Below are 21,675 nucleotides of genomic sequence, written 5' to 3' on the forward strand. Positions count from 1 at the left end.
CTTTAGGAATGAGTTGCTAAATCTGAAGCCGGTCGATACATTCCAGCCTGTAAAAGCTGTTGTTCAGATTACTGCACTTGCAGCGAGCGGCAGCCTCCAGCGATTGGAAGGTATGAAGTCTCTCCATCCTTCGCTCCATCCATCCAGCAGTGAATTAACAGTGAACATCTGAGGCCGAGGCGTGACCACGAAACTCTCTAGTAAAGAATCAGAGCAGTGCAGCTTTAACATGGCAAGGATCAGATTAATTTACAGAACATGTGTCGGAGAGGATGGACAGCAGATTATGAAGATACTGAAAGCTCAGCCCTGAGAGCCTGGACAGACACATGAGTCTGCAGAGTGTTTTACCCTATGGAAAAGAACCATATATATATATATATATATATATATATACATATATATAGATAGAATACCAAGAAATATATATAAACATATATAAACAAAATACCAAGATATATTTTACTGACTTGTTACATGTGACAGTAAAAAAAAACAATAAAACCAGTTAAAAAACTTTAATTTAGTCATCATAAAACATGGTGCTTTACAACTGATTTTCATAAGAGTACCAAGATAAGGCTGACTCATTCCGGAATGACAGAAAAATAACACACAGACACCTCCATCCACTGAAGTTTCCTTTCTGTTCCCCAGCAGCCCCTAAATGTGCCATTTCCTATCTGAGAGGCGACCCATCAGCTCCACCTGCAGAGCCCGCAGACTTTAGAGGACTGAAATTTTAAAACTGTATAAATGAAAAAGAAGCTTGCCATCACTGGTCAACATGATACAAGGTGTTCTAGCAAAAAGCCACTTTTGAACACGTGGACCACAAGACCCTGACACCGACTTCTGGTCAAACATCAGGGATTCTGGAGGGTGTTTAAAAGTCAAACACACACAGAAATGTCACTTCTTCCAGCAGAAAATATGCCAGCGACACACAATGCTAACGTAAACTGAAGTTTAAAGCCCACAGAAAGCATTTTAAACTGATTATTTAGTGTAAATGAGGGCGACCTGTGTTGACTTCAGGGGGTATAACAGTCACATGACACACAGAGGCGTGATGAAGCAGCTTTGTAGTGTTACATTCTCCATAAATAAAAGCTATTTATGATTTGGTTCTATGACGGTTGCACTCTATTGATTGACAGAAAACAAAAACAACAATTTAGATTTTGTTTAATTTCTGAAGTCAAGCTGGTACATGCTAGATCCCGGATTTCAAATTTGAATATTTGAGGTTTCAATTTTCTTTTATATATCTTGATTTAAAGAAATCATCAAAACATACTGACAGCAACATCTGTGTATCAAATCAGCAGGAATTCGGATGCACTTCTGTTTAGACTGATGAAATGGCACATACTGAGGCTGCCCACCTGGGAGGATTTCCCTGCACCTTTCTCTCACACCTTGGACAGTGTCAGCTGGAATTATCCACATGTTGTGTGTGAAACATGTAAAGCGTTCATCCACACCCAAAAAAAAAGTCTTCAGGATAGAAAATAAAAACCAGTTCTGTCTCACACATGAAGTCATGATGACTGTGGAGGGAAGAAGTTGCTCTGTACAGTATACACATATATTTATATACAAACACATGAGCTCTGCTGTGAGCAGGCACAGTGATACAGTAACACTCACAATACCCACATGTCCTGATTGGAGAGGGAGCAACCTGCTTACATTTGACCTGTCACTCTCTTAAAGGTACTGGAGAAGAGAAGGAGGAGGAGGGGGGGCTGCGTTCAAGAGCTTCTTACCGACACATCTTGATAAGCAAGATGTATCAAGATGAGGGCAAACCCAGTATGGGGAAGAAGTGCCCCAATTATTGCTCAGGTATGATTAATTAATAAAGCGAGGACAAACTAAAAGACACAGCTGAAGTTCCTCACACAATCTGTGACGAGTTTCTCCTCCTGAGCGGACAATCTCTAAAGGTTCTCGCCCCGCTGACGCCCTCTTTAAGGCAGATTTGCTGAACTAACCTTCCTCTTTGAATAAGCTCTACACAATCACTGAAGACGATTCTATACAATTGATAGAGAAAATACCGCATCCAAAAACTCAAAGAACAAAAATAGAACAACAGTTTAAAGTTATGATATAGCGGGGCTGGCTGTGTCTCATCGGGATTTTAAAGGACTGGACCGTGTGGTTTCATAGGACCGAGACATCAGCATCCATCAGCGGCTCAAGCGTCTTCACACACAGCAGCACACAGCGTGTCAGAGACGAACACCTCACTCAGGCGATGGAAAGATATTTTCTGGGCATGCGGCTGTTTAATCTGGCTGAGCTTGTTCAGCTTCAGAGCCGTGTGAGGTGGTGACAAAGCAACGTTTCCTTCCTTCTCTTTATCTCTTCACACCACTGTCCTCTTCAGGGATCGATCAAAAGCTTGTTAATATGGCACTTATAAATCAGTTCAAATCTGTGTTGTTGCTAGAGATTTACACTCTGTACAATTATAAAAAAAAATGAGAGCTTCAATGCTTTCGCAATGTCACAAGCTTAGTCAAGACTAAATCTAAATCTCACTGTGCAACTGCCATCTATGAAACCAGGGCTGGTTCTCAGACGCTGGATAAGCATAATAATACAACACTGAAAACTCCACGGTGTTCTAAGTAGACTGGACTGAAAACCCTCTGGCCTTCTCCTGATAACAAGATTTCAGGTTGAATAAATGCACACATACAGTAGCTGTATTACATCATCAGTGTCATCAGTTGAAACGTCGTTGTGTGTCACCGCGGCTACGCCACTCGTTCCCTGTTTCAAATTCATTTTCAAGTCCCTGCACGGAGCAACAGTCTGGTCCACGAGGTCCGTCAGCAGACAATAAGACATTTTAAAACCACAACGTTTGAAGTCTCTTTTTTTTTTTTCCCCTGTACACGTGTTTCACATCCATCCCGTGCAGAGCGCCTAATGGTGGTGTCCGACAGACAGCACCAGAGGAATGAGGCAGCCCAGCACCAGAGCCCCCACCTCCACCTTGCTCAGTCCCTTCCCTCCATTCCCACCTGCAGAAGCGTGGCTGTGGCCGCCGCCTCCCACCTCAGGGAGGACGTGGACGGTGGCCACGTAGAGGAAGGTGCCGGCGGAGAAGAGCATGGCGACACCAGTGGCATTGATGTCCGACAGGGCCTCTTTGCTGCTCTGAGGGGGACAAACAAGAAGACACTGAAGACATGCTAGAATAGAAACATTTTGTATTGGCACAGTTTAAACATGTCTTGAAGGGAAACCTAAAGTCTGACCGGCGAAACAGGTTGTTCACACCAAAACCAGTTCACATGAGTTAAAATTCAGATGGAACTGTATTACCTCAGGCCTGAATCTCTTTAGAGCTCAAGCCAAATAGAACATGCTTTAAGAATGATAACAATAATTCCAATGAAAGAAATTCAAGAACTGACACAAACAGAATCCAGTTTACCTGACTGAGGCCCAAAAATGTGAGCATGGCGAGGAGAGGCGCTGCCAGGGCGAAGACTAAGAGGTGTTTGCGGATACGGTTTCTCTCAAGACCAGCATGCATCAGGAATGATACCAGGCCGAACGCTGCGGGAGCCTGCAAAATTCACACACGTTCACATTGATGGTTCACTTTCATTAATAATTCATCTGTCAAAAAACGGATGCACTCTTACCTTATGCAGCATGATGGCCACAAAGACAATGAGCTGAACGCTGGTCTGAGAAGTGGAGGCAGCAGCTCCTAACGCCACTCCATCAGCTGGGGAGAGAAGAGAGGAAATAAAGTGCTAAAAGCGTCCATTACATCCACGTATAAAGCTCCACCAGTACACCGGACTTACCTGCAGCGTGGACCACAAGACCCAGGGTGGTGGTGATTTTTGAGGAGGTGGCTCTTGCAGACTCTGGATCTAAAAACACCAGCGATTTCTCCAATTAGTAAACATTCAGTTGTGAAGACAAAGACAGAGCAGCAGCTCCACACTGAATGAAGGAGAGTAGCATTACATGTTGACATCCTTTTTAAACAGCTTGCAGAGCATTAGCTGCTCAAATAAAGACATCTCAAACTGTTCAGCACTGAGCGTGGGTGGGCAAATAAAGCATGCCGTCGAGCCATCTGGGGGTGTTTAGGTCCAATTATACAAATGTTCTTGCGTCTGAAGGAGAGAAAGCTGCATCTCAGCAGTGATACAGACCTTCAGTGTTGTGAACGTGAGAACTGCCTATCTGGTCCACTAGCAGCATAAAAACGAAGCCCAGGACAAGGGAGACGCCGATGCAGGCATGGAGCTGCTCGTGACTGTGCTCCTGTTTCCCACTGACACCAAGAGCTGATTCTGCTTCACCCTTTGCCTCAGGTGCTTCTACAACCCCGACCTGTCCGTGGCTGTGATGTGCACCTGCAGGAATCAAGTTAAATAATCATGAAACCTGTCAGCTGGACAATGTCTGTTGTGCAACAGAAACAGATGTCTGCTGGTTGTACTTTACACTTGATGAACTTTGCTCCGTTTGAGGAGGATTCAGACTGTTACAATCTACATAGTAAGATGTGTATAGTGTATTTCAGCTGTCCAGGTCTCTGGCAAAAACATTACTGCCATTGTAAGGTGACAAGAAAGATGCAGCAGGATTACATGGTACATTGAAAGGCAAACAAAAACTGAACACAAAGAATCACAAGCTACACAAGCAGAAAACACCCATCTGCTCCTAATATTGTGTCATTTATGGTATTACTTCATGTATGCATCATCATCATGTATGGAATAGGAGTTGTGCTAACCAGTAAAACACCTTTAAACTTGTGCTAATTTGTACACCATGCATATTCTTCCTGCAGCTTAGCTACAGTTTTGAGGATTTCTCCTGTTGCTACTATTCAGAAGAGAACAGTGGATCACCCTTTCAAAATCAAATCTAGAAAGCCAGCTGTTCTATGCTTACAGCATCTCTACTCGAGTGACATTTTTTTTGTTTACATTACTTATAATTCTGTTTATTTAGCTCATGCTGGTTGAATCTACAACAGTAAATCAACACACACTTATCACCTGGACTGTCACTAAAGCTAAACAATGCAAATACTTGATCACTGCGGTTTCACTTTAAGTGAGTTTTTCTGGTGAGTGCTACCTTCAAGGATTTCTTCATAAAGTGCGTGGACCCCTTCAGGGATGATTACAGCCAGTGCAGTCCCACAGAGCAGCCCTGCTCCCAGCACAGTGACCAGCTTCAGCTTCTCCTGGACAAACACACAGACCCAAAGTTTCAGCACAGTTTTCAGCCTAACTTTACAGTCAATGACTGGATCAGTATCGATAATTAACTTTGACTCTCTGTAGATTTAGATATAAGATTAGTGCTAAAGTGAGCTAACTGTAAGATTTCAGAAGACAGTTGTGCAAAGCTGAGAAACAAACTCACCTCTGAGAAGTTGACTGCTAAAGGTATTATCCCGGCCACATAACACCCCACCAACATCGCAAGAGACAGCAGGCTGATCGAGCTGAAATCGTCCATGGCTGCACTTTTCTCTTCGGCTAACCTACTGCTAAGCTAAACCATAAAATCCAAACATCCACCTACGCTTTTCAACAAGAACTTCTATTCCCGCACGCTAAGCTCAATAGCATGCCCCAAAATGAAGCCAGTGGCTGGTAATTGAACAAACGTCACGACCCTCTTTCTGTACCAGCTCAGTTTGCTGCCAAACATCCACGTTAACCACTCAGAGACGATGCAGCCGCTGGCCTCGCTAGCGTTAGCAATGCTAAGCTAACTAGCATCAGTATTTGTCTGGCTCTCAGTCTTCATAAATAAGAACACTCCGACATGTTAGCAACACAGCGTAGACATGTGATAAACGGCATAGTTCCTGCCACATTCACTCAGCTGTCAAAATTAATATTGCAACTTCCCGATCAGGTTAGCAGCTAACAAGGAAGCTAAAGGAACATCCTGTTGTTTGATGCTGATCAAATTACTTCCGGGTCACAGTTCACCCGCTCAACCTGATGAGGCGGACCTGCCACGTATCTGCAAGCGAGGTGGAGGAAAGACGGGAGGAAGTACTGTGACGTTTTTATTTATATATGAGTAGTAAACAAAAATAGGGAGGCTTAAAGTTATTCTGAAAACCATCCAAAAAATGTATAAAGTATTTTAAATAACTTTGTATGGTTATTTTGTTTATGCATAAAATTTCTAATATATTAATTCGCATAAAATAAAATAAAAAAATACCAGGAATAAACCAAATTAAAATATTGAATGTCCAATAAGCTTCAGAAAAAGTTGTAAATAAATATTTGCCATACATATTTGCAGCAGTGGATCAGTGGTAGAGCAGGGTTGTCCAATAACCGGAAGGTTGGTGGTTCGATACCAGCTCCTCCCTAAGTCATTGTTGTGTGTCCTTGGGCAAGGCACTTTACCCCCAGTGCACGCACTGGTGTGGCGCCTTGCTGGTCATTGTATGACACTGCTTGGCAGCAGCCTTAGAAACAATTTCCCTCTGGGATTATTAAAGTATCTAAAATAAAAAATAAACATTTTCTTTAAAAAAAGCATATTTATTAGTTCTTATGTGGAACAGTGCCTCAACACAACACCAGGAAATTAAAGCAGAATGTGTGCAACATATTTGAGAACAGACGGGTGACATGTACCTGTTCTTAGCTTTAAGAAAAAAAAATACAACCAAAGATTCATCATGCAGCATGTTTGTGTAAACCCTTTCTGTTCACAACTCACACTTTCTCTTACAAACACACACACACACATGCAAGGCAGCAGCTCCTTGCTGATGGAATGGAGGGGTTGTATGGGCACATGTTTACAGTCTGCTGCTGGGCCGGAAAACTGCAGGCAGCAGAACTGAGAGCTTAGGAAGTCAGTCAGAGAGACATGTGGTCTTTATTTTACCAGTCCGATCTTCTTGGCTTCGGTTTCATAAATCAGTAGCCTCCACATTTTTACTATGAAGACCTCTGCTTCTTCATCGAGAACCTGAGGAAAAAAACAGGTCAGTGACGCACATCGTTCAATAAATCTATAAATAATAATTCTACCACGAAGGATTTAAGCAAGCATGGCAGCTTACCATAGCAACATCATCTAGAATACCCTGAGGGGTGCTGTGTGCCATCACCTGAGTGGGACAAAAAAACACCTTTAAATACCAAATGCAGTCTAAAAACTGGTACATTTTTATAACAAATAATAACAAACCTTGGAACAGACAAAGTCAACCAGGGTGGGTTCCTCCTCTCCAATGTATTCGATGATTTTCTTATTAATCCACGGTCTAATGCGCCGATCCATCAGAGTCTACAGAGGGTACAATCAGAACAACACATGGCATCATTTTTAAACTACTGATTATGCTACGACATAAATGTGTACATTTGATAAATGGTCTTTTTACCGAGTCAACCATGGCCCAGTCCAACGGGTAAGAGAAGAGCTCGGGCCTGGCAGTGGGGATCTTCTCTATAAGGCTCTTTATGTGCTTGCGTTTCTCTTCTGAGTTGATGCTGCCTTTGGCCCCTGAAATTTCTGCCCCGTCGAGTCCCAGACTCTTGTCGTCGTCACCGTAGTCCAGTGGAACAAGTTTCCGTTTGCGAGGCTGCTCATCCGCCTCCTCGTCATCAAACTTGTTGAAAACGCTGTCCACTGCCGCTAGTTTCTTTCGCTTCACCACATTGAGCTGACTAGGACTGTTGGTGGACCCTGGAGCAGAAAATGAGGAGAAAAGCTAGTTTAAAAGCTGTAATGCTCTAGCAGTAGGTCCCTCTGTGTCTTTATCTGCTGCTGTACTCACCCAGTTTCAGACTGAGGCCGATTTTGGGCCGTCTCTCCTCTGGAGGTTGGATCTCAGGAGTGTTCTCGCCCGGAATGATGATGCCGCAGGGAGACTCGTTGTTGGGTGTGTTTGGAGTCACATTGCCACTGGCAGAGGATACTGAGGGAGCGGTGGTGATCGGTCGCATGATGGGTTTGAGCTGCGGCTTGGCCTCTGGTGAGTCCTCACCATCATGGAACTCATCCTCGTCCCCTTCCTCCACATCATCATCTGAGGGCTGCTGGGGGACCGGCGCCGGCTCTACAGGCCTTCCTGACCCTTTCTTTTCCCGATCCCTGTGAGTTTTCTCCTGTTTCACTTCCTCCTCAGGTTCAAGTTTCAGAGGAGGTTGTCGTCTGCGCTCCGCTTCCTCCTCCAACTACAAAAATATAAACAATAAAACAAAGTCCTCTTTTTTTCAACTAGAAACTTTCTTCCACTTCCAGGTGGACCTACCCTCTGCAATTCAGCATCAGGGTCAGGGTGACCCTCAGCGAGAAGCCTTTGTCTGATCTCCTCCAGCTCCTCCTTCTCCCTCTTTCGGTCACGCTCATCCAGTTCTGTCTCCTTCTCTCGGTCACGAAGTCGTTTCTGCAAAGCGCTGCCCCTGAGGATGAGAACGTAAAGTTAAGTGTTGACAAAACCAAACGTGTGCAGCTCTCACATATAAAATGAAAATAAACCTGTAGTATTTTGGGTCGTCCCGGTCATCATCATAATCTTCTAGGAATTCTTTGAGCCTTTTGGCTTCTTTCACCTGATTTTAAAAACACAGTAGGACAGTTACTACATCTGCATACATCCATCCAAACAAAGATGCTCTAGAACCAGTTTTTTTTCCCACAAACTACCATCTCCCGGCGTCTTTCTTCCTCACGCTCTGTTTCTTTGCTGTAGTCACGAGCCTTCTTCCGCTCACGGATCTCCCAGTTTTTCAGGCGCTAATGAGACAAGTACATTTTAATTAATTAGACACGTCAACACAATTATTTAAATGTGTGTGTTTGCTCATCAATGTCCTGAACATACTTCTTGGTAGGCTGCCTCCTTGTCTCTGAGCCTCCTTTCCAGTCTCCGCCTTTCATACACATCTTCCTCATCTTCTTCACGATCTCTTTTTTTATCTTCTCTGGTCCGCTCTCTGCAGAAGACAATTCAATTATGGACCAAGTCAACTGCATTACATAGCAACACTGAGTAAGAAGAGAAGAGCACCAACTGCCAAACAAATCTGAATATAGTTGGGTTTTTTTTACTTGCATGGATATTTCCTCCTCCTGATGCAATCTGACAACAGCCTAGAATCTAAATATCCTTCATTGAATTAGAAGATTTTATGAGCTATCACCCACATTACCAGCCTCCCACTGACCTCGACCGACTGCGATCTTCGTTGGCGTCTCGACTCCTCGTCTCCCTCTCTCTCTCCCGCTCCTTCGTCCTCTCGCGCTCGCGATCTCTCTCTCGTTCGCGGTCTCTGTCTCTTTCCCGCTCCTTGTCCCTCTCTCTCTCCCTTTCCTTCTCTTTCTCGCGATCACGGCGCTCCCTCTCACGCTCTCGCTCTTTGTCCCTCTCTCTCCTTTCTCTTTCGATTTCCAGTCGCTCCTTTTCCTTTTTTCCTTTTTCCTCCTCCAGTTTCTGCAGGAGCCCAAAATGAAAGGGGGAAAACTCAATTAGTCCACTAAAACACATACATAAAAAACAAAAACAAGGTAATAATCACACGATACTGAAACAATTTAGACTTCCTGCTCACATACATCCATGACACATTGCCTTGGACTGGTTGGCTGCTACAAGTCAGGAAGTCTTGGTGTTTTCTCCACAAATAGTGGTCTGCACCATGACCAGGTTCAACATACATACTGCTCAGAATACATGTTCATACTTGAAAGATACAGAAAGAAGTAAGGTAATCTGGATATTTAGATTTAAAGGCTCCTGTTGCATCAACGTGTTCCTGACTCCAGTGTTCAGACTTTATCACAGATGCATATATTGAATAACTTCTTTTTCAAATACATAACAGGTCAACTCGCCCTTTGCGGTTACGATGGTGATCTGAGATTATGCTCTGATGTAATAAGAGGCCATTCCAATGAAAACTCTGCTGTAGGCAAGTATGTATTGGCAAGACCCATATCCGCCCATTTTCCAAATCAATGTGCACTCGTGTAAATACGGAGAAGTGATAGAGCTGGCGGCATGCAGAGAAACCGCAGGTTAAAATGAACAATGATCTACACTACAGCACCACCCTACAAAGAACTGCTACGAACAAGTCTAAACTGTAGAAAAGAGAGTACATTAGTCACTCCTAACTTTAAATAATATTATTGGAAACCTGGCTTCTCACACTACAAAAGTGCTTGTGGTAATGCAAAGCACTTCAAATAAAGCATTTGCCAAGTCAGCTTTAACACGCTGGTTCAACAGGTTCACTAAGATCTAACTATACACTTAAGATCACCAGTATATAATGCCCTGGTTTGGCTTTGCTTATGGGTGCCAAATGGATTAAAACAAGTCCAAGCTTAACGTGGCAAATGGCCCAGTTAAGTGAATTACATAATCAGCTCCCATGTGTTTTCTACATGGTCATCTGAGATGCAGGGAAGTGATGCCAGGCTGCAGTGTAAGGGATCTCTGCAGCGAAGTGGGAATTCAGTCTGCTGCTGAGTGACAGCAGCATAATTTGTGACTATAATCTATGGCAAAAAAAAATGCTTTCATTTTATATATATATTCTATAATACACGACACTAAGGTGTGTTTGAAAGCAATGGAAATCTAAACAGATCTCACTCCAACACAGCTGTTCAGTGAGCATCTGTCTAAACATGAAATATGAATCATTTGTTTCTCACCAGATGACTTCATTTTCTACAGAGCGTTCTGGAGCTACTGGTGTGCAACTTACAGGTGATGAACTACGGTTTCAGCACTTCTCTGCTCTTACTCATCCTACAGGCTATGTGTGGGAGGAAAAGCAGGTCAAGTATAAAGTCAAAAAAATCAGGAAGGATGTCCAAACAAAACCTGTGAAGCAGTTCATCTAATTAAAGTTCATCATCCACATAAACAGCATTAACTGTGTTAAAAAATGTCAGATGCAACATTTAATTTTGTCAGAAGGAAATTAGTGAAGCACTCTTACCTGCAGGTTGTGCCCTGGTGTCTCACTGGTGTCTCCAACCCAACAAAATAAAACTTTAGCACCAGATCCACATTCCAAACTGTTTTAAGTTGTGTATTGCAACATCTTCACTAAGAATAGTGTTTGATATGTGGGTCTGACAGCTGAAAAAGTAGGAAATGACAGAGGAGGTGTGAACTACCTGCACTACAGTGAGTTACTGTCCAGTGTAGTCTCTGTACTGATGTTATAATTACCTGCACTCCAAAGAGTGAGACAGCAGTGACACTTGAGAAGCTGTTAGTAAATTATCTGGCTCATATTTTTGTAACCAAGAACTTACCTCTTGATTTAAAATCACTTTGTGGATGGTTATATACACTGTTGACAGCTACCTCCTACATATGAAGCCTTTGCTAATGTTTGTTTTTGATCATGTATTTTTGTCACCTGTAGCTTCAGCTTTTAAATATAGATTGGTCGACTAAGTTGTGTTCTCTTTTTGTCTAATTAAAGAGGATTGGGGGGAGGGTCACAGATAGAACAGAACATAGAAGAGGTTTAAAAAAATGAAAGATAAACAGACACAATGACTTACCTTGTATGTCTTCAGACAACAGAGTGCTGTGGAGGGGCGCTCCCTGCTTTATAGCAATACAGGCTGCAGTTCAAACTACTGCAGTGGTTAGGCTCATTCAGTCTGCGCTTTTTTCAGACACATTTTACTATCCGAGGACGTGCAGAGGTTCACTGAGCTGCCCAAACTTCTCACAGTACATTTGGAAATCCCTAAGAATGTGTCCTTTGCACTTTCAACAAGTTGTACTCCAGAATGGAGTGAACTGAGAGCCAGCTGCCCCTCTGCACACCCTCCAGAAGGGAGCGCCCAACATGAGTAAAGAAGAAATGAAAGGTCATACTTACATCCTATCCTCGCAACTTTTTCCCAAAGCTGAGATTCTGAGATTCATCTTGCTCTAGTCACCAAATGAACTCTACCGTATTGGTGGGGTTTAATCAATAGATTAGCTTTAGTTGGAATTTAACAATGCGTCCATGCACTCTGTGTGATCAATTTAGCTTGTGCAGAGCTTCAACTTGTAGTCTCCAATCAGTTTTATGTACAGTGTTAACTCATGGCCAATTTGGAAATACGAACAAATATAAAAAGGCATCATTGTGTGGGTGAGGCAGGTACTAAAAAGATCTTTAAATCAACATCAGTACATTATATTCCTCTATCTAATCTATATATTAGCTGACTACTGATAAATTATGGCTGACTGAACAGACTGAATGAACAGACTAACTCATTTGGTGTAGAGGAATTTTCATAAGACATAATGTACAGAAAAACAACAGTAGTTTGATACAATACCTTGTGTGTATCCCGAAATTTGCTGATCTCTCTGGAAATCAAGTCTCTCTTGTCATCCTCCATCTCCATGGCATTGATATCCTGCTCACATAAAGGAAAGAGAGGAAAGCACTAAATTCTCACAGATTTCAACAAGATAAAAAAACACAAATCAAGAGAATGTCTTAAAGAAAGAAAAAAAAAACTACCTCCTCTTTCTTCTCTTTGCGCTTTTTGTTGCGAGGTTGACTGTCGGGATCCTGTGAGGGAGCATTAAGCTCATTTGCATACTCTCGGATGAGGACTTCTACTGCCCCCTTCACAGCTTGGTCCCGACGCACGGTTTCTTCATCAAGAACCTCCTCCTCGTCATTGTCTCCATTCTTTGACTCACAATCACCCCCCTGCTTTTTTAAAGAAGTTTATTATGATACTTTGCACAATAGAAATATTCTGTGTCACTTTGCTCTCCAGTAAAACAGCATACCCCACTTGCACTCCTCTTCTTGGCCTTCCACTCATCTAGCTGGGCCTTGGTCTTAGCATCTACTTTGACCAACAGCTTCTTATCGCCTAAGAGCAGCTCGTGCAAAAGTCTGAGGGCTCGCAGTGTGGATTCAGGCTCCTTGTATTCACAGAATCCAAAAGCTTCGAAAGAGCAGAAAGACAGTTAGCTACACTGATACTGAACAATCTATAACATCCCTATAACATTTACAGTGATCAAAAAAAAAATGTGTTGTTACCTTGAAGTTTCCCAGAGGCACCTTGGACCCTTTTCCAGCTTAAAACAATTCCACACTTCTATAATAAAACAGAAAGTCCAACATTTAATATTTTTATAACACAGTACAATACAGATATGGCTGCAATAAAACACATTAAAATGTCTCTAGTGTGACCCGTTTAGTAGAAAGTCACTCATGTCATAAAATCAGGGACTCTCATTTTGTGATATATATTCAACTCACTGCAAGGAGCTGTCTGACCAACATGTCAGAAGCCTTTTCAGAGATATTCCCTACAAACACCGTGGTGGTGGGGCCACCGCTGTTGTCTGTGTCCTTGGCTCTGAGGGTAACAGGATCTTTTTTCAAAGTCATCGGCTTCTGTGCTACAGCAACAGTGGCTGGGACCAGAACCTAAAACATAAGTGAGAATTTTAGCCAGTCAAGTGTAAACAAAACGACATCACAGTTTTCATGCTTTGATTGGGCTGCACATTTTGCAGAACACTGCAGGAAGCAGAACTATTAATGTGCAATGTTGTGTTTTTCACAGGACATCAGACAGAACTGCTGATGCTTTAATGTGCCATGCAGTTGGAACTCCAGGTTCAAACTCACTGTGGGTGTGGGCATCACTACACCCATGTGAACAGGGATCATGGGAGTACCTAGAAACAGAAATAAAATGTTTATGTAACAGGCCTGGTATATACCACTAAACTAAATTATTATTATTAAACTAAACTAAATTTCAACGTGTAAGGGGTGATGTTGGCAAGACCCTTGGCACAAAGAGTATGTATAAGTGACAAAAGGGCTGGTCAGAAGATTTTTCAGTACCTGGCGGGACTCCGGGGGCGAAGCCTGCGAACTGTGGAGGAGGGATCCGTGGAGGTAACTGTGGGAGACCGATCTGCTGCCGGTCGAGCGGAGGAGGGGACGACATCCTGAATAATACCGAAACCTGAGAAAACAGAAAACATGTTTTACTAGAACCCAAATACAGATTGTTTATGTGTTCAAGCTTAGGTTGCGTGAGCAGTTATTAGCATCGATAGGCTTATTATTTTTACACTGATGGTACAATTGACTGCTAAAGTAACAAACTAAGCGGGAGGGATACCTGCTTAAAGTCTAAAAGTCAGTAACGTTAACTAGCTAAATTAGCTAACGCTAGCTAACGTACACTGAGTGGCCTTGCTAGTTCACGTTAGCTGCAGCGGTCATGCACGGATTTACCCACCTGCAGTTAAGTGTTAAATAAAACAAGTGCCTAATAATACAACGGGTAATCCAATTAAAAACCCATTAAATACGATAAACATAAAAGCTAAAGATTAGCGTTATAACGTAGCTGCCGGTGCGCTACAAGAATCCTTATAAATTACTAGGACCTATTCTTTTCGAAAGGGATTATGGGATACCAGCAGCGCTGCGGCGCCTTGCAGCCCTGAGTGAGGTCTTTCAGGCTGCTTATGCCCTCAGTTACGCCTTGAAGGTAAACCTTCCACTTCAGTTCTAGTCAATTTTTTCTTTTTTTCTTTTTTAACCAAGTGAAGGCAATTGTGGAGAACCTTTACTTGCTGTAAAGTAATTATAATAAAGATTTATTTTTTTACTTAAAACCATTGTCACCATATACACAACAAGCAGACAAGTTCTTCAATGTAAATGATACAGGTAAACATTAAAGGAAAAAGTAGTAGTAAAGTAAATAAAGTAAAAATGAGACTGGTCATTTTGACAACTGTCTACTGCACATCCTTATAACTACATTACATAGGCCTAATAATACAAGCTAAAGCCCATTGGTGTCTCTATTTTTACTCTTTACTGCAAATCAGTCAAAAGAAACAGAGTAGTAATTGGAACATATTTCTTGGTGGATCACATTGGAATAAAAATAACAACAATTACCAACTTAGTATAGCCTACCTACCTAGTATATTCAGAATAGACCTGCCTGACCAAAACCAAGAAGTATGACTACATCACTCTAGTCCTAAAATCTCCACACTGGCTTCCTGTCTCCCAGAATAAATTCATTTTAAAACATTGCTCTTTGAGTAGCATATTCCACACCTAAATACATCTCAGATTTATTTGTACCATGCATCGTCTCAGACCCTAATGACGGGCAAACTGGTCAATCAGTGTCCTGGATTAACCTTCCACATGATGATAGACAGGTCACGACACTAATCACATTCAATTCTAAGCTTTTTTTCCCTGTTTTTCTTAAATATGTGTCTTTTTAATTATGTAAAGCACTTTGAATTTAAGATTTAATGCCTAGATGCCCTTTTGCCTGCCAGGCTGTACAGAGAAAATTTAAACCGGTTTCTCATTACATGAAAATCTTTTCATTCTCCATTTCAGCCGCTGGGTGGCGCCAAACACCCCCAGATGGGTATAGGCATGTGCACTTGAATTTTCCATCTCATGGTTATAACTGTACTGTAAAAGCTTGTTGTGATTGTTTGTCTTTGAACACGTGGACAATGTGTTTAAAAAAATCATTAAATAACATGAACGATTAATCCGCTATGATTTGTTTTAGACTGTTTTTGTACTGCCTATCACTTCATGTGCATTCTATTTATTGTAATAAAAAAACTGAAGCATGTGAGTGAGTTTTTGTTTTTTGTTTTACAGTGACAGATTACACCGCCAGATCCAGCCTTTGATCTGTCATTGATATCATGTGGAAAATATGTGTAACCTGGAAACGGGATATGTTTTGGGTTTCTGGGACACGTGTGTCCAAACACGCAGGCTAAATAAGTGTTAAAATGTAAACACGCCCATCAGTCGGTGGAAATTTCCACTTCGATGAGACTGCAGTATAGCGCTTCACAACAAACACTTTAAAAAAAACTCATGGCCTACATCAGCCCGGTGGACGCGCCCACCAAAACGAACCCACTAGTTTCGACAGATCCTATTGGCTAACCCGAAGGTGTGTCATTCATACTGACGTTTCCAGCGTCAGGACCCGCCTCTAATCAAAAAGTTTATAGCGTGCGAAATATGTATGATAAGTCGTAAACGCTGCGGGGCGCCGATCGTTTCAGATCACCTACAGTAACCTGTGTCTGTTTGTTTTTTAGTGTGACTAGCTTTAGGCAGTGATAGCACCTTCCTCCTACTCACCAGCTCATTAATATTAAGTAGGATTTGGGAGCCATAAGACCGGCCCCTGCACCAGCGCGGATACATTCAGCATCCAGCAGCGCAACATCTCACCGAGCTTTCATCAGACGCTGCGCCCAGAGTCGCTCACATTTTTTTGGGCTGATCCGGACTTCAGAAGAGGGGCAAAGATGGCTTTGAGAGGACCGCTGTTCCGTCTCCTCAGAACTCAGCTGCACCACACATGCCAGCAAAGCAGAGCCCAGTCTGTGGCTGTGCTGGGCGCTCCGTTCTCCAGAGGACAGGTAGGACGCGCGGGGTTTTTTTTGTGATACTTTTTTAATGAATCCAAAATATCATTTTTTTACATTTACTTTTAATTTCTGACAGAAACGAAGAGGAGTGGAACACGGGCCTAAAGTCATCAGAGATGCCGGGCTCATCGAGAGGCTCTCCAGTTTAGGTAGGTGAAGAAGAGGGGGAGCGGGGGCAGTAATGGAGCAGGCGGTGCCGCTGTGTTATGTAACAGTGCATGGGTGTATCCTGCAGGTCCGCCGGAGGTATTTAGACAGATTTAACTTCCAGGCAGCCTGTTACATCAGCGGGAGACAGTAAATATAAACACCTGATGGCTGTGCATCGGTTACCGGCACGTACTCTTAATCGAATTACCGCGCGTAATTTCATGCCAGAATAAAACCAAACCAAGTTCATTCAGGCTCACTTTTAATTTAGAGGCGACTACAAACTCGGGCCAAAGACAGAACCGAGGACAATAACCCGCTCCACACAAGGTGAAATGTGTCTTCTCATGCGGGGAAGCACATGTCTGGGTTTAGTCCTTCGTGTCGCCCGCACGTTCTCGGAAATGGCTGAGTCATATTGAGTCAAGCTTGATCTCGACACATGGTCTGAGCAGAACTTTCCGTTCTGGAGGAGTCTGTAACAAGCTTAACAATCAGTGTTTTATAGTCCCACGCCTGCCGTGTCCAGGCAGCGTGAAAGAGGACACCTCAGGTGGAAAGAATCTCTTCTATTACTGTAGCGCTCATGTCAATGAGGCGGCTTTGTGATGGAAATGAGTTGCGCCTACATTTGAAAGCGTCACAGCGGCTCTTTTAGGAGGAGAGCCGGGTCTTATGGATCGGCTCACTGAAAAGAGCCGGCTCTTCGACTACCAAGTGGCTCCTCAGATTTTTTCTTAAATTAATTTATTACCAAAAACCATGTAAAGTTATTTCTGAAATTAATTACTAGTGTACAAAACATACAGGGTATGACTTATAGTGCTACAAAAACACTTTAAAGCACAAAAAGTAGCCTATATCACCAATTATTTGTTGGGGGAAACAACAGAAATCCTTAGGGAATCTCAGGTTCAGTGTACTGATGGATGTACAGCTCCAATGTGCAGCTGCTTGATGTGAGAGTTTAACCTCACAAACTGCACAGTCACCTTTGTATTAACAGTGTAATTGAAATGAGACATTTTTCCTGCATTACCTGCAGTCACTGATGTTCTCACCTGTCCATGGCGTCCTCTCTGTAGCTGCTGTTCTCCCTCTTCCTTTCTCGTGGATTTGAGTCTCCCTCCTGGTTTCTTTCGGTGTGTGTGTGGGTGTTTGTGGTGTCGCCTCACCCTCCTGCTCGGTGAGGACAGCCATGACCACACACTGGGTAGTTGACCAATGACGTGCAGCTTGAACAGAAGAAAGAGAGGAAATAACCGGTTCTGATTGTTCACTTCAAGGAGCTGGTTCAAAAAGCCAACACATCACTAAGAGGTGGCAGGATGACACAAAGAACAGTGAGAATTACAGTAAAGATAAGATGCTGCTGCTGAAGATTTGTAAATAATAGAGGCTGTGATAAGGTCACTATAAAGTCAGCCTAGGCTGATTAAAGTCTATCTGTGGTCCAGACACAGATAAGTCCCTCTGCAGTAATAAGGACACTGAGATTATTATGGAGTCACAGGACACTCAAAATAAAAGTCAACTCGCTGTAATTATGTAACATGACAAGTGTAAAGTTGCTCCAATAACTCTCCACACTATGCCACAATGACACTGATGTCAAGTTAAAAAATAGTGTGTGAATGATTCCTGCTGTTTATATCCCATCCACACCCAAAATAAATGAGAACAAAACAACCACAACAAAGGCTGCCGCCCTAACATGCTGCTCACAAATGTTACATTAAAGTAAAGTGTGCTGTTAAAACTGAGTCATTGCTGTGTGTTACATAACAGCCTATCTGTTCTGTTGTTGTCAGGCTGTGTCAAAGTAGTGAAAGGTAGACAAGTCTGCTAACAATCCTTTGACGGTTTACGTCATTACTGTCGTCCGAACACACCCACACAGTTACAACATTTGCTAATAATCCTGTTGTGACCAGTCTCAGACATCAGTTCATCAGCTGTAAACATCAGCTGTTGTGCAAGAGGCACGGCCCTCCCCTTGATCAGGCAGTGCACTCATATAGCTGGGACTCAAGAACCGTGCAGTTACTACAAAATAACATCCTTTAAGATAAATATTATAAATGTTTTTAACCAAATTATGATCTGATTTCAAGCTCTGTACCATAGTACAGTATGATGTCAGATTAGCAGCAGTAAAAAAAAAATAGAGCTGCAGCGCCTCTAACGCATGAAACCAAACACTAACTGAAATAAATACCATCCTGTTTTGCAATCATTGAACTGTCAGGGTTGCTTCAGTTTGTATAAACTGTTTCAACAAACATGAAACAACAATCACATCGATTTAAACAGTACACTTATTAAAGAGAAGAGACGTTGTACTTGGTCCCTGTAGTACATTTTTGAATTGTCCTGCAAGAGATGCCCTCAGTTGCATCAAGACAAGGGCTATTCCTGTCCTGTCTATGAATGGTAATGGATAAGCACTGATCGCCCTTAGATCAGCAGAGTAACACTACACTGCCATCAAGGCTCACGTTGCCAAATGAACCCCAACAGGGTCGACCACATCGCTTGTTTACTGCGAAGTTCATGTCCTGATACACTAAGTGGAATTTTTTTTTCAATCTTCACACACACTGCAGCCACCTAGCACAGGCCAGACCGCAGTCACTGAAACCTGATCCATCCAGAGACGGGGCGAATGGAAAGTGCTCCGTCACTAATGTTCCACTGGCATTGAATGACTCAACTCAGTGAGACTGCAGGGTCAAATCAAATCCATGTAAAGTCACCTGCTGTCTCCAAAACCCCAGCGATTCAGCGAATCATGCTTTGCCTTTGTTGTGTTCCGCAGACTACTCTGTCCATGACTTTGGTGATCTCAACTTCCACCACCTTGAGAATGATGAGTCCTACATGGATGTGAAGTTCCCTCGCAGTGTGGGTGGAGCGACTAAGATGCTGTCCGGTGCGGTGAGCAGAGCCATCGGCGCCGGACATACACTCGTCATGCTGGGAGGTGATCACAGGTAATTCATGCAGGGACAGTGTTTAGACAGGGACATACAAGCATCTAAATGTGACCCATGCAAACACTGCCCTTCTCCTTTTGCAGTCTTGCTATTGGTTCAGTGAGCGGCCACGCTCAGCAGTGTCCTGATCTGTGCCTGATCTGGGTCGATGCTCATGCAGACATAAACACGCCAATGACGTCTCCATCAGGAAACCTCCATGGACAGCCCGTGGCGTTCATGCTGAAAGAGCTGCAAGACAAGGTGAGGTAAAATATTAGGTTTCACGAAAAGCAGTAACTCATTAACCTCCATCATCAGGAAGTGTGCATTGTGTAAACACAGATGCAAAGTTTAAACCTGTTCTTTGGCTCACTTCACCCTGTGACAGTTTGTAGCTGAGCTAAAACTCTTTAGGCCATGCAGCATGAAGGCAAAATGCTAAAATGTTCACTTTTATTTCGTTGGCAAATATTTGAGAAGACTCAAGTGCCTCAGACTCTATGCATAGTATATATTTCATGATACATTATATTTATCTGTCCACACAGATGCCAGATATCCCCGGATTCTCCTGGGCTAAGCCCTTCCTCTCCTCAACAGATCTGGTGTACATCGGACTGCGTGATGTCGACCCTGGAGAGTAGTAAGTACCTGAAGCTATGTGCGCCTATTTTTTATTTTTTTTTAACATGTAAGAAAATAGTCTCTGATGTTTTTGATTTTGTTCATTGCAGCCACATCCTGAAGAACCTGGGAATCCAATACTTCACCATGAGGGATATCGACAGACTAGGCATCCAAAGGGTCATGGAAGTCACTCTTGACCACCTTCTGGCAAGGTATGTACAGTATGTTTCACAGATTATAGTGGACAAATACTCGATGAAGCCAAATAATCGAAACTCTTACATCGTTCGATAGAAAGCAGCGACCAATCCACTTGAGCTTTGACATCGATGCGTTCGACCCATCTCTGGCTCCGGCCACAGGAACTCCAGTGAATGGAGGTTTGACCTACAGGGAGGGGATCTACGTCACAGAGGAAATTCACAACACAGGTACCGATTCTTTTGATCTCTATGTGTATTTTTTCCCGACTCCTTTTAATGCCTGGTTTTAGTATCTGACTTACGAATGTGCCGATGTGCAGGTCTGCTGTCGGCCATGGACCTGGTAGAAGTAAACCCCATCCTGGGAGCCAGCCGTGAAGCTGTGGAGGCCACTGCCTCCTTAGCAGTAGATGTCATCGCATCATCCTTGGGACAGACGAGAGAGGGCGCTCATGCGTCCATCGATACGATACCCTCTGAGAAAAACGACTCAGAGCAGCTCTGCCTCTGAGTGCTAAAGCAAAGCTATGAACTTTATAATCGTCATGTCTGACCATTCCACAATTTTGACTACAGGACTGCAAAGACTGAAACTCAGTAGATTCTGTGCCCCATCTTTTTGCTGGTTAGTTTTATGTTTGAGTTTTTAAAAGATAATTATATCTGGAGTCATAAAGTTATGAAAGGGCTTTTGAAAAAATGTGGCGTGAAGCTTCAGACATAATTTTTAAACAAACCCACTACACTTGCTGATGGGACTACTGTTCAGTTCAACAGCAATGCTAACTTATTTTGTTCTTGTATGTCGTAACTTAAATATAAGAGGACACGGCCCCACCATATATTTATCATGAGTTTGGTTTACAAGAGAATGAACCTGCCTGAACCTCAGAGGTATGAAAAGCAACGTTTGATGTTCACAGTGTGATGTGGACTCTCATGATTTTTGTGGCTGTGCCAGTTAGTTAAAACTAGTACATGTGTTATGACTTTTGGACCAGCTGTGGTTACTGTAATTTCTTTAGAGTTTACTTTTGTATTTTCACAATGAATCTGTTGTAGAATCACTGTGAATAATTACAGAATTCATCATGACAGACAATATGCAGCATTCACTCACATCCTGGACAGAAATTCACATAATTAAACTAATTTATTGCCTGTTCGATATTTGACTTGATGTGCTATGGCTACTAAGGATGAT

General features: G+C 42.8%; 3 protein-coding genes across 6 annotated transcripts; 1 reads left to right on the forward strand and 2 right to left on the reverse strand.

Moving 5' to 3' along the window:
• Nucleotides 1-1,172: 1,172 nt before the first annotated feature.
• On the reverse strand, nt 1,173-6,007 carry slc39a9 (solute carrier family 39 member 9). Its single transcript, XM_028396070.1, has 7 exons — nt 5,428-6,007; nt 5,137-5,245; nt 4,197-4,400; nt 3,840-3,908; nt 3,672-3,757; nt 3,458-3,592; nt 1,173-3,177 (listed from the first exon to the last, which is right to left on the reverse strand). The coding sequence occupies exons 1-7, from the start codon at nt 5,521-5,523 to the stop codon at nt 2,944-2,946; spliced, it is 933 nt and encodes a 310-aa protein (XP_028251871.1). The 5' UTR covers nt 5,524-6,007; the 3' UTR covers nt 1,173-2,943.
• Nucleotides 6,008-6,599: 592 nt separating this feature from the next.
• Nucleotides 6,600-18,177, reverse strand: rbm25a (RNA binding motif protein 25a). Of its 4 annotated transcripts, XM_028394752.1 has the most exons (19): nt 18,018-18,177; nt 17,725-17,898; nt 13,908-14,031; nt 13,686-13,735; nt 13,311-13,481; nt 13,086-13,143; nt 12,827-12,987; nt 12,549-12,746; nt 12,361-12,441; nt 9,219-9,484; nt 8,876-8,987; nt 8,698-8,787; nt 8,530-8,603; nt 8,303-8,453; nt 7,826-8,225; nt 7,430-7,734; nt 7,234-7,332; nt 7,106-7,153; nt 6,600-7,011 (listed from the first exon to the last, which is right to left on the reverse strand). In XM_028394752.1, the coding sequence occupies exons 3-19, from the start codon at nt 14,011-14,013 to the stop codon at nt 6,919-6,921; spliced, it is 2,463 nt and encodes an 820-aa protein (XP_028250553.1). In that variant the 5' UTR covers nt 14,014-14,031; nt 17,725-17,898; nt 18,018-18,177; the 3' UTR covers nt 6,600-6,918. The 4 variants fall into 4 exon arrangements, with proteins under 4 accessions (XP_028250553.1, XP_028250552.1, XP_028250550.1 ...); XM_028394751.1 differs by lacking the exon at nt 18,018-18,177 and having other exon boundaries at nt 17,725-17,907; XM_028394749.1 differs by lacking the exons at nt 17,725-17,898; nt 18,018-18,177 and adding an exon at nt 14,311-14,480.
• On the forward strand, nt 16,102-21,639 carry arg2 (arginase 2). Its single transcript, XM_028394754.1, has 8 exons — nt 16,102-16,504; nt 16,590-16,662; nt 19,482-19,656; nt 19,743-19,902; nt 20,190-20,284; nt 20,376-20,480; nt 20,563-20,699; nt 20,792-21,639. The coding sequence occupies exons 1-8, from the start codon at nt 16,391-16,393 to the stop codon at nt 20,980-20,982; spliced, it is 1,050 nt and encodes a 349-aa protein (XP_028250555.1). The 5' UTR covers nt 16,102-16,390; the 3' UTR covers nt 20,983-21,639.
• Nucleotides 21,640-21,675: the final 36 nt, after the last annotated feature.

This window comes from Parambassis ranga, chromosome 22 (genome assembly GCF_900634625.1).
Source record: "Parambassis ranga chromosome 22, fParRan2.1, whole genome shotgun sequence".
Classification (NCBI taxonomy): Eukaryota; Metazoa; Chordata; class Actinopteri; family Ambassidae; genus Parambassis; species Parambassis ranga.